This window comes from Triticum dicoccoides, chromosome 7B (assembly GCF_002162155.2).
Source record: "Triticum dicoccoides isolate Atlit2015 ecotype Zavitan chromosome 7B, WEW_v2.0, whole genome shotgun sequence".
Taxonomy (NCBI): Eukaryota; Viridiplantae; Streptophyta; class Magnoliopsida; order Poales; family Poaceae; genus Triticum; species Triticum dicoccoides.
In genome coordinates, this window is record NC_041393.1 from 262,985,421 (window position 1) to 262,998,497 (window position 13,077).

A 13,077-nucleotide genomic window follows, 5' to 3' on the forward strand; every position below is an offset into this window, starting at 1 on the left:
ATATAGAATTCTTGGACAGCATTAAGGCCTACTTGAATAAGTGTTTTTCAATGAAGGACCTTGGAGAAGCTGCTTATATATTAGGCATCAAGATCTATGGAGATAGATCGAGACGCCTCATAGGTCTTTCACAAAGCACATACCTTGATAAGATTTTGAAGAAGTTCAAAATGGATCAGTCCAAGAAGGGGTTCTTGCCTGTATTGCAAGGTGTGAGATTGAGCTCGGCTCAATGCCCGACCACGACAAAAGATAAAGAAGAGATGAGCGTCATCCCCTATGCCTTAGCCATAGGATCTATTATGTATGCCATGCTGTGTACCAGACCTGATGTAAACCTTGCCGTAAGTTTGGTAGGAAGGTACCAAAGTAATCCCGGCAAGGAACACTGGACAGCGGTCAAGAATATCCTAAAGTACCTGAAAAGGACGAAGGACATGTTTCTCATTTATGGAGGTGACGAAGAGCTCGTCGTAAAGGGTTACGTCGACGCTAGCTTCGACACAGATCTGGATGACTCTAAGTCACAAACCGGATACGTGTATATGTTGAATGGTGGAGCGGTAAGCTGGTGCAGCTGCAAGCAGAGCGTCGTGGCGGGATCTACATGTGAAGCGGAATACATGGCAGCCTCGGAGGCAGCGCATGAAGCAATTTGGGTGAAGGAGTTCATCACCGACCTAGGAGTCATACCCAATGCGTTGGGGCCGATCAAACTCTTCTGTGATAACACTAGAGCTATTGCCCTTGCCAAGGAGCCCAGGTTTCACAAGAAGACCAGGCACATCAAGCGTCGTTTCAACTCCATCCGTGAAAATGTTCAAGATGGAGACATAGATATTTGCAAAGTACATACGGATCTGAATGTCGCAGATCCGTTGACTAAACCTCTCTCGCGAGCAAAACATGATCAACACCAGAACTCTATGGGTGTTCGATTCATCACAATGTAACTAGATTATTGACTCTAGTGCAAGTGGGAGACTGTTGGAAATATGCCCTAGAGGCAATAATAAAAGCATTATTATTATATTTCCTTGTTCATGATAATTGTCTTTTATTCATGCTATAATTGTATTATCCGGAAATCGTAATACACGTGTGAATACATAGACCATAACATGTCCCTAGTGAGCCTCTAGTTGACTAGCTCGTTGGTCAACAGATAGTCATGGTTTCCTGACTATGGACATTAGATGTCATTGACAACGGGATCACATCATTAGGAGAATGATGTGATGGACAAGACCCAATCCTAAGCATAGCACAAGATCGTGTAGTTCGTTTTGCTAGAGCTTTTTCAATGTCAAGTATCTCTTCCTTAGACCATGAGATCGTGTAACTCCCTGATACCGTAGGAGTGCTTTGGGTGTACCAAACGTCACAACGTAACTGGGTGACTATAAAGGTGCACTACAGGTATCTCCGAAAGCGTCTGTTGGGTTGACACGGATCGAGACTTGGATTTGTCACTCCATATGACGGAGAGGTATCTCTGGGCCCACTCGGTAATGCATCATCATAATGAGCTTAAAGTGACCAAGTGTTTGGTCACGGGATCATGCATTACGGTACGAGTAAAGTGACTTGCCGGTAACGAGACTGAACGAGGTATTGGGATACCGACGATCGAGTCTCGGGCATGTAACGTACCGAATGACAAAGGGAATTGTATACGGGGTTGTTCGAATCCTCGACATCGTGGTTCATCCGATGAGATCATCGAGGAGCATGTGGGAGCCAACATGGGTATCTAGATCCCGCTGTTGGTTATTGCCCGAGAGCCATCTCGGTCATGTCTACGTGTCTCCCGAACCCGTATGGTCTACACACTTAAGGTTCGGTGATGCTAGGGTTGTATGAATATGAGTATGCAGTATACCGAATGTTGTTCGGAGTCCCGGATGAGATCCCGGACGTCACGAGGAGTTTCGGAATGGTCCGGAGGTAAAGAATTATATATAGGAAGTGGTATTTCGGCCATCGGGAAAGTTTCGGGGTCACCCGGTATTGTACCGGGACCACCGGAGGGGTCCACCGGGTGGGGCCACCCATCCCGGAGGGCCCCATGGGCTGAAGTGGGAGGGGATCCAGCCCATAGTGGGCTGGTGCACCCCCCAGGCCCACCCCCTGCGCCTTGGGTTGAAACCCTAGGGTGGGGGGGCGCACCACATGCCTTGGGGGGCACTCCTCCCCCCTTGGCCGCCGCCCCCTTGGGAGATTGGATCTCCCAGGGCCGGCGCCCCCCTGGGGGCCTATATAAAGGGAGGGGAGAGGGGCAGCTGAACCCTGAAGTCCTGGCGCCCCCTCCTCCTGCTACACCTCTTCCTCCTCCGTCGCGTGCTTGGCGAAGCCCTGCCGGAGTGCTGCTGTTCCACCACCACCACGCCGTTGTGCTGCTGCTAGAGCCATCATCATCAACCTCTCCTTCCCCCTTACTGGATCAAGAAGGAGGAGACGTCACATGCACTGTACGTGTGTTGAACGCGGACGTGCCGTCCGTTCGGCGCTAGGATCTCCGGTGATCTGAATCACGGCGAGTACGACTCCATCATCACCGTTCCATCTAACGCTTCCGTACGCGATCTACAAGTGGTATGTAGATGCAAACTCACTCCCTTGACTCGTTGCTTAGATGAACTCATAGATGGATCTTGGTGAAACCGTAGGAAATTTTTTAATTTTCTGCAACATTCCCCAACACGAACAACATTCGGTAACCACATACAAACTTCCTTTATAACCCTAGCGTCATCGAACCTTAAGTGTGTAGACCCTATGGGTTCGGGAACCATGCAGACATGACCGAGACGTTCTCCGGTCAATAACCAACAGCGGGATCTGGATACCCATGTTGGCTCCCACATGTTCCATGATGATCTCATCGGATGAACCACGATGTCAAGGACTCAATCGATCCCGTATACAATTCCCTTTGTCTAACGGTATTGTACTTGCCCGAGATTCGATCATCGGTATGCCGATACCTTGTTCAATCTCGTTACCGGCAAGTCTCTTTACTCGTTCCGTAACACATCATCCCGTGATCAAACCCTTGGTCACGTTGTGCACATTATGATGATGTCCTACCGAGTGGGCCCAGAGATACCTCTCCGTTTACACGGAGTGACAAATCCCAGTCTCGATTCGTGCCAACCCAACAGACACTTTCGGAGATACCTGTAGTGCACCTTTATAGCCACCCAGTTATGTTGTGATGTTTGGTACACCCAAAGCATTCCTACGGTATCCGGGAGTTGCACAATCTCATGGTCTAAGGAAATGATACTTGACATTAGAAAAGCTTTAGCATATGAACTACGATCTTTGTGCTAGGCTTAGGATTGGGTCTTGTCCATCACATCATTCTCCTAATGATGTGATCCCGTTATCAATGACATCCAATGTCCTTGGTCAGGAAACCGTAACCATCTATTGATCAACGAGCTAGTCAACTAGAGGCTTACTAGGGACATGGTGTTGTCTATGTATGCACACATGTATCTGAGCTTCCTATCAATACAATTATAGCATGGATAATAAACGATTATCATGAACAAGGAAATATAATAATAACTAATTTATTATTGCCTCTAGGGCATATTTCCAACACTTGTGTGTCTGAAAATAATGACCTATATCGTCATTCACTTTAATTCCAACACTCCCTTTTTGCGTGAAAGATTCTACTTGGCGTCGCCAAGCTTCATTAAAACCCTTCATGCGTAAGGCGTGTTGAAGGAACGCCATTTGACTTTGTCATACGCCTTCTCGAAATCCACCTTGAAAATAACTCCATCAAGTTTTTTCGTGTGAATCTCATGGAGCGTTTCATGAAGGACCACAACCCCTTCAAGGATGTTCCTGTCCGGCATGAAAGCAGTTTGAGTAGGCTGCACCATAGCATGCGCAATCTGTGTGAGCTTAATCATCCCGACCTTGGTAAAAATTTTGAAACTAACATTGAGAAGACAAATGGGCCCGAATTGCTCGATTCTGACAGCCTCTGTTTTCTTAGGAAGCAGGGTTATGGTGCCAAAATTTAGCTGAAATAGCTGAAGCTGTCCCGAGAACAAATCATGGAACATCGGCAACAGGTCCCCTTTAATAATATGCCATCACTTCTTATAAAACTCAGCCGGGAATCCATCCGGGCCGGGAGCCTTATTATTTTTCATCTGCGAAATGGCCTCGAACACCTCCTTTTCAAAAAAGGAGCGGCTAAAATATCATTCTCAACAGCAGTAAGTTGAGGCACATCCTCAACCCTAGACTCATCCAGAGACACACAGTTATCCTCTGGGGGTCCAAACAACTTCTTGTAATACTTAGTAATGTATAATTTTAGGTTCTCCTGACCGATAATCATTCCTTCATCTTATTCAAGCTGAAAAATCCTCTTCTTCCCGTGTTTTCCATTTGCGATCATGTGGAAGAATTGAGTGTTCGCGTCCCCCTGGACAACTCTTCGGACCTTGGCCCACAGAGCCCACTTTAATTCTTCTTCACGAAGAAGTTCTTTCAGCCTCATCTCAGCGTCAAGCTTGGCATGAAGCTCTACGGCAGGCAGAACCATGGTTTCTGCTTTTACATCTAAGGACTGAATAAGGGTAAGTAGCCGTTCCTTTTCAACCTTATAAATCCCGCTAAGATGCTTAGCCCACCCACGTAGGAAACTTCTCAGGTGCCTAATCTTATTCTGCCAGCGCTCAAGCGCAGTCCTACCTCCTGCATCCTTAGCCCACTCTCTGGCTACGAGATCAAGGAAGCCTTCTCTTTCAAACCAAGCAATCTCGAACGAGAAAACATTTTTGTTGCCCAGGTGAGAGGCCTCACCAGAGTCAAGAAATAAAGGCGTGTGGTCAGATATACCGCGAGAGAGTGCCTGAACAGTTACAAAGGGAAACTTCTGTTCCCATTCCACACTTGCCAAAACACGATCCAACTTTTCAAAGGTTGGGTTTGGCATCGCGTTAGCCCAGGTAAACTTCCTACCCGAAAGCTCAATCTCTCTCAGATCCAAGCTTTCAATGATAGTGTTAAACATGAACGACCATCTCCCGTCAAAGTTATCATTATCCTTCTCATCACGCCCCCTAATGATGTTAAATCCCCCCCAACAGGATTGGGAGCTGTTCAGAGCCGCAAATCCTAACTAGATCTGCCAAGAAATCTGGTTTGAACTCTGGCTGAGCAGCACCATAAACCACCACCAGAGCCCAATCAAACCCATCTGCCTTCGACCGCACCCTAAACTTAACAGCAAAGTCTCCCATGACCACACTTCGGACTTCAAGAGACTCGCATCTAACACCGAGTAAGATCCCACCCGATCTTCCGCGCGGTGGCAAACAGTGCCACTCGAAATCAATACCACCCGATAAAGTATTGAGAAATTGTGGCGAGAAGTTAGATCTACTAGTTTCCGACAATGCAATAAAATCCAACCTATGCTCGATAGACGCTTCTGCAAGAAACCTTCTTTTAGCCAAGTCTTTGAGACCTCTGCTATTCCAAAAGATTCCTTTCATATCCCGTCATGGAATTTTTTAGCCGTGCGGATCCTAGCACTCCTACGCACTGCAGACGTCGGGTAAATCTTCCGCTTCCATTTGCGTTTAGGACTGATCTTACTCTCCAGCAAGTCCTCACAACCAGGCACAGGAAGTCTTACAACAGCATTCTCCAAACTCTCATCCTCCTCATCAGGCTCAGAGAGGGGATTAGCAAGATCCACACAAAAATTATCCAGCACCCGAACCCCCAAAGCATCAATATCTGAATCATTCATGGGTTTGACCGCTGCTAAGTTATGTATCATTTCTAAAGCCTGCTCGGCCTCTAAATCCAGTATATCATTAACAAAATTTGAAATTTCACCCTCATTACTACCTAGTGAAATTCCTAATTAATTTGCATTATCAACAATCTCATCGTTCGAAAAATGCAAGATGGAATTAGAGGTATTAACCAACATACCAGTAGTGACCTCAACGTCACGAAGCTTGGCCGCCCTCATGACGCATCGCTGCTGAATATCATCCACCTCCAGATGGTCCTGAAGACGGCAGCTGGACCGTCGCCCCTCAGAAACCGGGTCCGGAATCCCGCCAAATGCTATCACCTCCTCCCGAGTGATGATGCCCGAGGAGGGGCCTCCTGCCTCCCCCCGAACACTTAGTCGGTCCCCACGGCAGGGAGACAACACTGAGCCGGTTGATGGGGCAACCTGGGCCGCCTGCCCGAGCTCCCCACCCACCCCCGCCCGCAGGCAATAGGTGCTCACCGGCGCCAACTGAGGGCCAGCCACCCTAGACGCCGAAGGAGAAGAGGGCCCCGAGGCCACCTGCCTAGAGCCCCCTCCAGGGACCGGAACTGCCGCCTGCAGCTCCGTCCTAGCGAGAGGAGAAGAGGGTGCCGAGGCCACCTGCCCCGGACCCCCTCCCGAAGATAGAGCCTCCATCATTGAAACCTCGTCCGGCGTGATAGGAGAAGAGGGCGCCGAGGTCACCTGCCCCGAGCCCCCTTCAAAACTCGGAACCACCACCTGCAGCTCCGTCCTCGTGACAGAAGAAGAGGGATCCGAGAACACCAGGCCCGGACCCCCTCCCAAGGGAAAACCCTCCACGGCCGGACCCTCGGTATGAGAAGGAACCACAACATGGGAGGGTGCCTCCTCCTCATCTCCCCTGACCGAGGACGGAAAAGTCCCAAGGACCGGACATGGAGCATCCTCAAACTCCAAAGCTGGTAACGTGTGGTCAAAAGCCTCGAAAGACTCCACTCTCTGACCACAGTCTCGAGGGTGCAGAAGCAGACTCGATAGACCCAAACCTCAGAGTGGTCATGGGCACCAAGGAGGGTGGAACCGTCCTGTCCCCGGTCGTCTGAGAAACAACCCCCTGTCCCTTAGACAACTCTCGTCCTGGATCAACGACTAGATTCTCCTTAGCTCCTGCGTCATCATCACCCTCGTGCATATCAATATTAGTCTCAGTAGCTGCCTCGGCGAATAGGCTCTCATCCTCAAACTCAATCCCAAGGCTATATATCTGACCTCGATATGACCACTTGACCACATCAGATACAAACTCAATGTCCAGAATACTAACCAGTAGACGAGCTACCCCATGAGCTCTAGTGAAGGCCATATCCACTCGCTCAGTTTTTCCCACCATGATGCCCAAGCTAGCAACGACCCTAGCATCCTGCATAGGCTTCGAAGGAGCCCCAGAAAAACGCAGCCAAGCCTGGGTAAGAGGCTTACCCTGAGGTTCCACCAACTTCCACTCATGGAACTCGAGGATGCCATGTGTACCGGAAACTTTGCACATCCCAAAACTCAGCAGCCTCTGCAAATCCTCCACCGACGGGAACTCAACCCTAAACAAGTTTGCCTCAAGACTGACAAGCTCCCAATGGAAGTCCCCTGGAGCTAGCTCCCAAAGTCGCTGCACAATCTGGGTCTTAGAGACATCTCCCGTGGTCACTTTGACAATCCCAGTGGTCATACTCCGAGCCTCATCAGGAGCCTCCCTCTCATTCGGGGACTCAAAGAACATGAGTTCAGCACAGTACACTCCATACATCATAAGAGACGGCGCCTGATCCCTCAAAAGCAGACATTCCCCCAAATCATGGGCAGGTTTGCCACAAGTATCGCATAAAACTGCCAAACACTCAGCTATAAAATGGCCCTTCTCGCCACAGTGATAGCATAACATTTTTTTCCTTCTTGCGCGCCCACTTGGACGCCCTGTCCGAATGAGCCCTATCTAACACCTCCACAGACACAGACCCCAAGCCAATAGTCCCAGGAACCACGACCTCCGTGAGCGCCGTCACCACCTCCATAGCCTGGCCAGACAACCCAGACTCCTCGGCAGCCCCACCAGCGGCCGTCTGCGCGACCACAATGGTCGGATGAGGCTGTCGTGGATGAAACCGGCCACCTCGACCTCCTCGACCACCACGATGACCGCGGAAACCACCGCGGTGTCGATTTCTCGGGCATGACGCCCCCTCAACAAAACCTCCCGTAGGATCCATGAAAGGCCTCTCAGTCGAACCATCGCTCTGCTATGCATACCCCCAACCACCACCCGTGGACAAGAAACCCCGGTGTTGACCCTCTCCATAGGAATCATAACCGTCATCGCCCCATTGACCACGAGGCGCAGCTGTATCAACTCCAGCAGCTGAAGTTTGCGGTGGCGGTGCCTGCGTCAGCACCGGCGCAACCCGATTTTGCGATTGCCGGGCGACAAAGTGAGGCGGCCTGGCGCTGGAGTGAGGCGTCGCCGGACGAGGTTGCATGCTAGTTGCGGGGGGTGGAGGCCTCGGACCAAGGGCACCCCTGCCCGCAGCAGCAGCCGAAGCAGGGCTCGGCTTCGGGGGTCAAGGGTTCACACCACCCCGGCCCATCGCCGGCTGCGGCACCACCATCGGCGCTGGTGGACGAAAGCCCGAAAGATGAGACCCGCGGCCGACCGCGCCAAGCCCGGGCGCCCCGCTAGCCGCAAGCGGCCTAGGGCCACCACTGCCCGGAGTCGGGGCAGCCCCACCGCGGCCAGTCCCCGGCAGCGTGCCATTCCCACCGCGGCCAGCTCCCGGCGGCGGGCCGTTCCCGCCATGGCCAGCCCCTGGCGGCGGCGCTGGCCCTCTGCGGCCCGCCCCACCCGCGGCGGCACTCTTGCCTGGAGGCGCCACTCCTCGGCCAGCCATGGCCCCGAGAGGGGGGATGCGCCTTGCCCGCCGTGGACCACGATCAGAGAACCCCGTCCGGCCACGTCGTGAAACCCTAGCCCTCAGTGACGGCAAGCAGACTCGGAGATTGTACGTGCATGGGACGACTGGAGGAAGGGAAGTAGCGATCGGGTTATACTGGGCCTCATACCCAACAAAATCCGGCCCAACTACATGCAGGCCCGGTTCACTTAGAACCGGCCCGACCCCAGGCGCTCCCAGCTCGCAGCCCAGGAGCTATTTCAAACGATGCGCTCGCATCGTCGAGATCTCGATCGGTCGCCCAACCGGCAATGCCGCCGCGGCCGCCGCTAGCGTCCGGCAAGCACTTGCCCGGCGCACCGGTTTCTTTTTCCTCTGAACAGTAATCCATGAATCTGGCCTAACCAAATCAAAAAGAGTAAGATTGGGAAGACTAACCTTCGGTAGAGGACCCTCCATGGCCTGATTGCCGTCGCCGCCGTTCTCCGGTGAACAACACGATGGACCATCTCCTTCCTCTCGCCCGCATGAAGCCCAACCCTCGTCGGATCGTCCACCGGCAAGATCTCGTCTACCGTTGTGGCAACCTCGTCTTCGTCATAACCAAAACTGAAAAACCCGCAAAACAGGTCGGACGGCGTCGGCGTCGGCGGTGAGGCCGCCGGGTCATCTCCGTCCCCGTCCGCATCCTCCTCTTCCGGTCCGGTCAGCGCCCAGAATCGGCCGCCAACACACGGGCGAGGTGCACTAGCCGAGGACAGCGCCCCGGCGGCCGCCGCCTCGGTCGCCCGGGGAGTCGCCCGTTGCCCCATCGGAAGTGGAGTATTTAATCTATTAAAACACAAACAATCATTTGCACAGTTCCAAATTGCCCATACTAAGGCACAAACTCTCCCTCGGAGGTGTCCCTTAAGTTTCTGACGAACACAAACCTATCAGTTCTCAAACAAGTTCGTTATACTTATAGATATCATTATACGTAACACAAAAAACAATATGCGTTTTTTTTTCTTTACTTCGACGGGACAATAGAGAAATTCACACACGGGGAGGCAAGAACACACTTCGTGGGCCGCATACCTGTGTCCCGATTGGGAAACTTGGATTCGTACATACCGCACCAACTTCCCGTTCACCTTATGTTTTGTAGAGCGAAACTTAACAACTTATGAATAAATCAACTATGATTGCCTATCATTGTAAGTTTGGCTATAGAAAACTTAAAACGAACACGAACCTGTGCGGTATGTGTGAAACCAAGTTTTCGATCGCGAAGTGGATGTATGGCCAACAAAATGCTTATAGTTAGAAAATGGAGGGAGTATGAGGAAAATATGAAGGAGAACCTGGGTACCAGCGCACCCTATATGCAAAAAAAAAAAGTAATTCAAAAAAGTTCAAATTTTTTTAATTTTTTTTAGTATTAAACATGATCAAGTATTGTAGTCATATAAAAAGATTCGTCAGAGAATGACTTTCGTTGCATCCTGGGTCGAAGATTCAACAAAAAACGCTATATACAAGTACTATACACGCTATATTGTCGTCATAAACTTGTCTTTTTTGCTGTGAAGTCAATATGAATCATTTCTTGTCTAAACTTTTTATACGAATACAATACTTGATCATGTTTGATTTCAAAAAAAATTAGATTTTTTTGTACTTTCTGGAATTACTAAATTTTTTTTCATATATAGGGTGCACGGGTACCAGTGAGCACCAAGTCCGCGTCCGGGAGTATGATATACTCCGTTGGAAATGCTCTGTCAAAACACATTTTCATTTCCGAAAATGGGCTCCGCGCATCCGTTGAGAAGGAAAAAGCGAACCCATATTTCTCCGTCCCTCTCCTGGTCTTTTTGTCGCCTCCATGGAAAAATCTTAGCTGACGGGTAGGCATCATAACACGTACGGCCGCACCCGTCACGCAGTCATGGAGTGAGGAGAAGTCTGGGAATTCGCTTGGAAGCAGCTGTTGCGTTGAGTAGTGCCCGAAGAGGGAAGCTTAGCCGTTAAGAGATGGAGCGGGTGAAGGCATTGGCAACTGGCGCGTTGCCATCATCCGCGTGCCGGATGGGCTCGGTCCGTTAGCATTTATGGATGATTGCCTTGTTTCCCGCCTCTCTTTTTTCTCTTCGCTGGACACGTTCCGTCACCTAGGCTGCTACGCCAAGCTACTTCGCGCGCCACGTGGGATGTCTGACGCATATGAATGGTCCAGGCTGTCCGAAAACGAAAAATCCGTGGTCGCAGACGGTGAGCTGGCAAGCCAGGTGCACCCAACATGTCCTCGCTCCAGTTAGCTAGCTAATCCATTTTGGGGCTAGCCACGAGTCCTCGGCCAATTAATCAACGCGCTGCGTGCGTACGAGTAGTACTAGTACTATATAAGATCTGGCCCTCCTGCATCATCTACAAAATCCTCGATCTCACCAACATAAGCCTTCCTCATTCATTCATTCAGCTGTACAACTCTGATCATCGACCAGCAGCGGGATTCTCCTCGTCTGATTTGTTCATCCGACACCCGATCGATCCGCAGCAGCAGGTGATCCGGCTACAATGGAGGCAGCGGTAGCTCGCGCCGACACATCAGCATTCTTCTCGGGCCAGGAGGACGCGGCCGGGGGGAGCATATCCAGACTACCGGCTCGGGTCGCCGGCTCGATCGTCCGCGGCGTGATCACCTTCATCTTCGCCACAGGTCGGTGGCATACATGCATGTTTTTTCTTGTTTTCATTCCACCGTGGACATGGCGGGGTGTTCGGCATCTCCATCGTGCGACTGTTCCTGATCGACTTGGTGTTGTTGCAGTGGGCACGATTCTGGGAGCCATCACGGGCGGGATGATCGGGCTGGCGACGGAGAGCGGTCTCGTCCGCGGCGCGGGCATCGGCGCCATCTCCGGCGCCGTGGTGGCCATGGAGGTTGTCGACAGGTCCATGGCCATGTGGCGCTCCGACGAGTGCGGCATCTGGAGCGTCCTATACGTGGTACGTGCCTGAACCAAACCTGCTCAACTAACTAGCGCAGCATCGATTCAGCGGTTCTGATTATCATCATTGTATTCACCTAATTATTTAGTAGTAGTAATCATCAATTCGTTGTTAATTCATTTCAGCTTGACGTGATCTGGAGCCTCCTGACGGGTCGTCTGGTGCGCGAGAAGGTGGACCCCGCAGTGCAGAACGCGGTCGACAGCCAGATGAACGCCGCGGGCGACGGGTTCAGCGACAGCCCGCCGACGCTCTCCGAGATGTTTGACATGGGCTCCGCCTCCTTCAAAGGCATGGCTGCAGACGCCATCGCCGAGCTCCCCGCGACGACGATCACCGAGCAGCAAGCCGCCGTGCAGGACGGGGGCTGCTCCGTGTGCCTCCAGGAGTTCGAGGCCGGCGAGGCGGCGCGGAGCCTGCCGGAGTGCCGCCACACGTTCCACATGTCGTGCATAGACGGGTGGCTTTGCCGGCATGCGTCGTGCCCGCTGTGCCGCCGCGCCGTCTAGGCCTGGCGTGCCCGGCTCGTTAGGATCGATGTGTGCATAGCCAGCGTATATACACACGTGTTACGCGCGTGTGTGACTGTGGCGCTAGCACGTACGGCACGCGCACGCACATACGGGAAGTTCGTTAATTTGTTATACGTAGTTAGCTACTAGTTGGGTTGAGACTGACATGACATGACACTTGTGCCGACAAGTTCTTTCGTGACTTGTTCGTTGCCTTCATTTCTGCGGAAATTATGATTGTATTGCTACACCACACGCGCGGCTGGTTGCGAATATCTATACAGAAAATCATCAGCGTTTAGATTATTACCCTTTTTGTCATTTCTCGTTGCTTCTTCCCAAATCGTATGTACTCCTGCTCCCTCCGAACATACAAAGTTAGAGCATCTACAGCAAATGCCCCGGCGGCCCGTCCGGTCATTGACCGGTCACGATTTTTTGATCTAAACGTCCCCTCAAACAGGTCTCAAATGCCCAGACTGAGCGGCATCCCTCATATCCAGCCAAAATATGGGCGTTCAGACACGTCCGCCATGTCGAACTGACAGCAGGGTCCCACGCGGAAACGCTCGGAAACCAAACAGTCTGAATCTCGTCTCCTCCATCAGACCGGTGTCGCTGTGTGGCGCCGCTCCGGCAGGCCGCGTAATGCCTAGCCCGGCTATTTAAGTCGACCGGCGGCATCGGAACCCTACCATCCACATTTTCCTCCGTCTGTCCGCCACTGCCATTTTCCAACCCCCCCCTTCCCGGTCCGCCTACTAGCCATGCCCCCACGCCGTCGGGTGAGGAGCGAGCCATTTCTAACGCTGGAGCGCCAGCTCGAGCTCCTTGAGCAGAT

General features: G+C 51.8%; 1 protein-coding gene and 1 pseudogene across 1 annotated transcript; one reads left to right on the forward strand and one right to left on the reverse strand.

Moving 5' to 3' along the window:
* LOC119338860 overlaps positions 1 to 5,791 on the reverse strand; it is a 34,889-nt pseudogene extending 29,098 nt beyond the window's left edge.
* A 5,339-nt stretch (positions 5,792 to 11,130) lies between these two features.
* Positions 11,131 to 12,542, forward strand: LOC119335306 (NEP1-interacting protein-like 1). The gene is made up of 3 exons (XM_037607444.1): positions 11,131 to 11,431; positions 11,543 to 11,721; positions 11,850 to 12,542. Exons 1-3 carry the CDS (start codon positions 11,290 to 11,292, stop codon positions 12,231 to 12,233), a joined length of 705 nt encoding a protein of 234 aa, XP_037463341.1. The 5' UTR covers positions 11,131 to 11,289; the 3' UTR covers positions 12,234 to 12,542.
* Positions 12,543 to 13,077: the final 535 nt, after the last annotated feature.

Coding starts and splice junctions, on each gene's coding strand:
- LOC119335306 (XM_037607444.1), top strand. CDS start 11,290: ATGGAGGCAGCGGTAGCTCGCGCCGACACATCAGCATTCTTCTCGGGC. Junction 11,432..11,542: donor CACCTTCATCTTCGCCACAG/GTCGGTGGCATA, acceptor GTGTTGTTGCAG/TGGGCACGATTCTGGGAGCC. Junction 11,722..11,849: donor TCTGGAGCGTCCTATACGTG/GTACGTGCCTGA, acceptor AATTCATTTCAG/CTTGACGTGATCTGGAGCCT.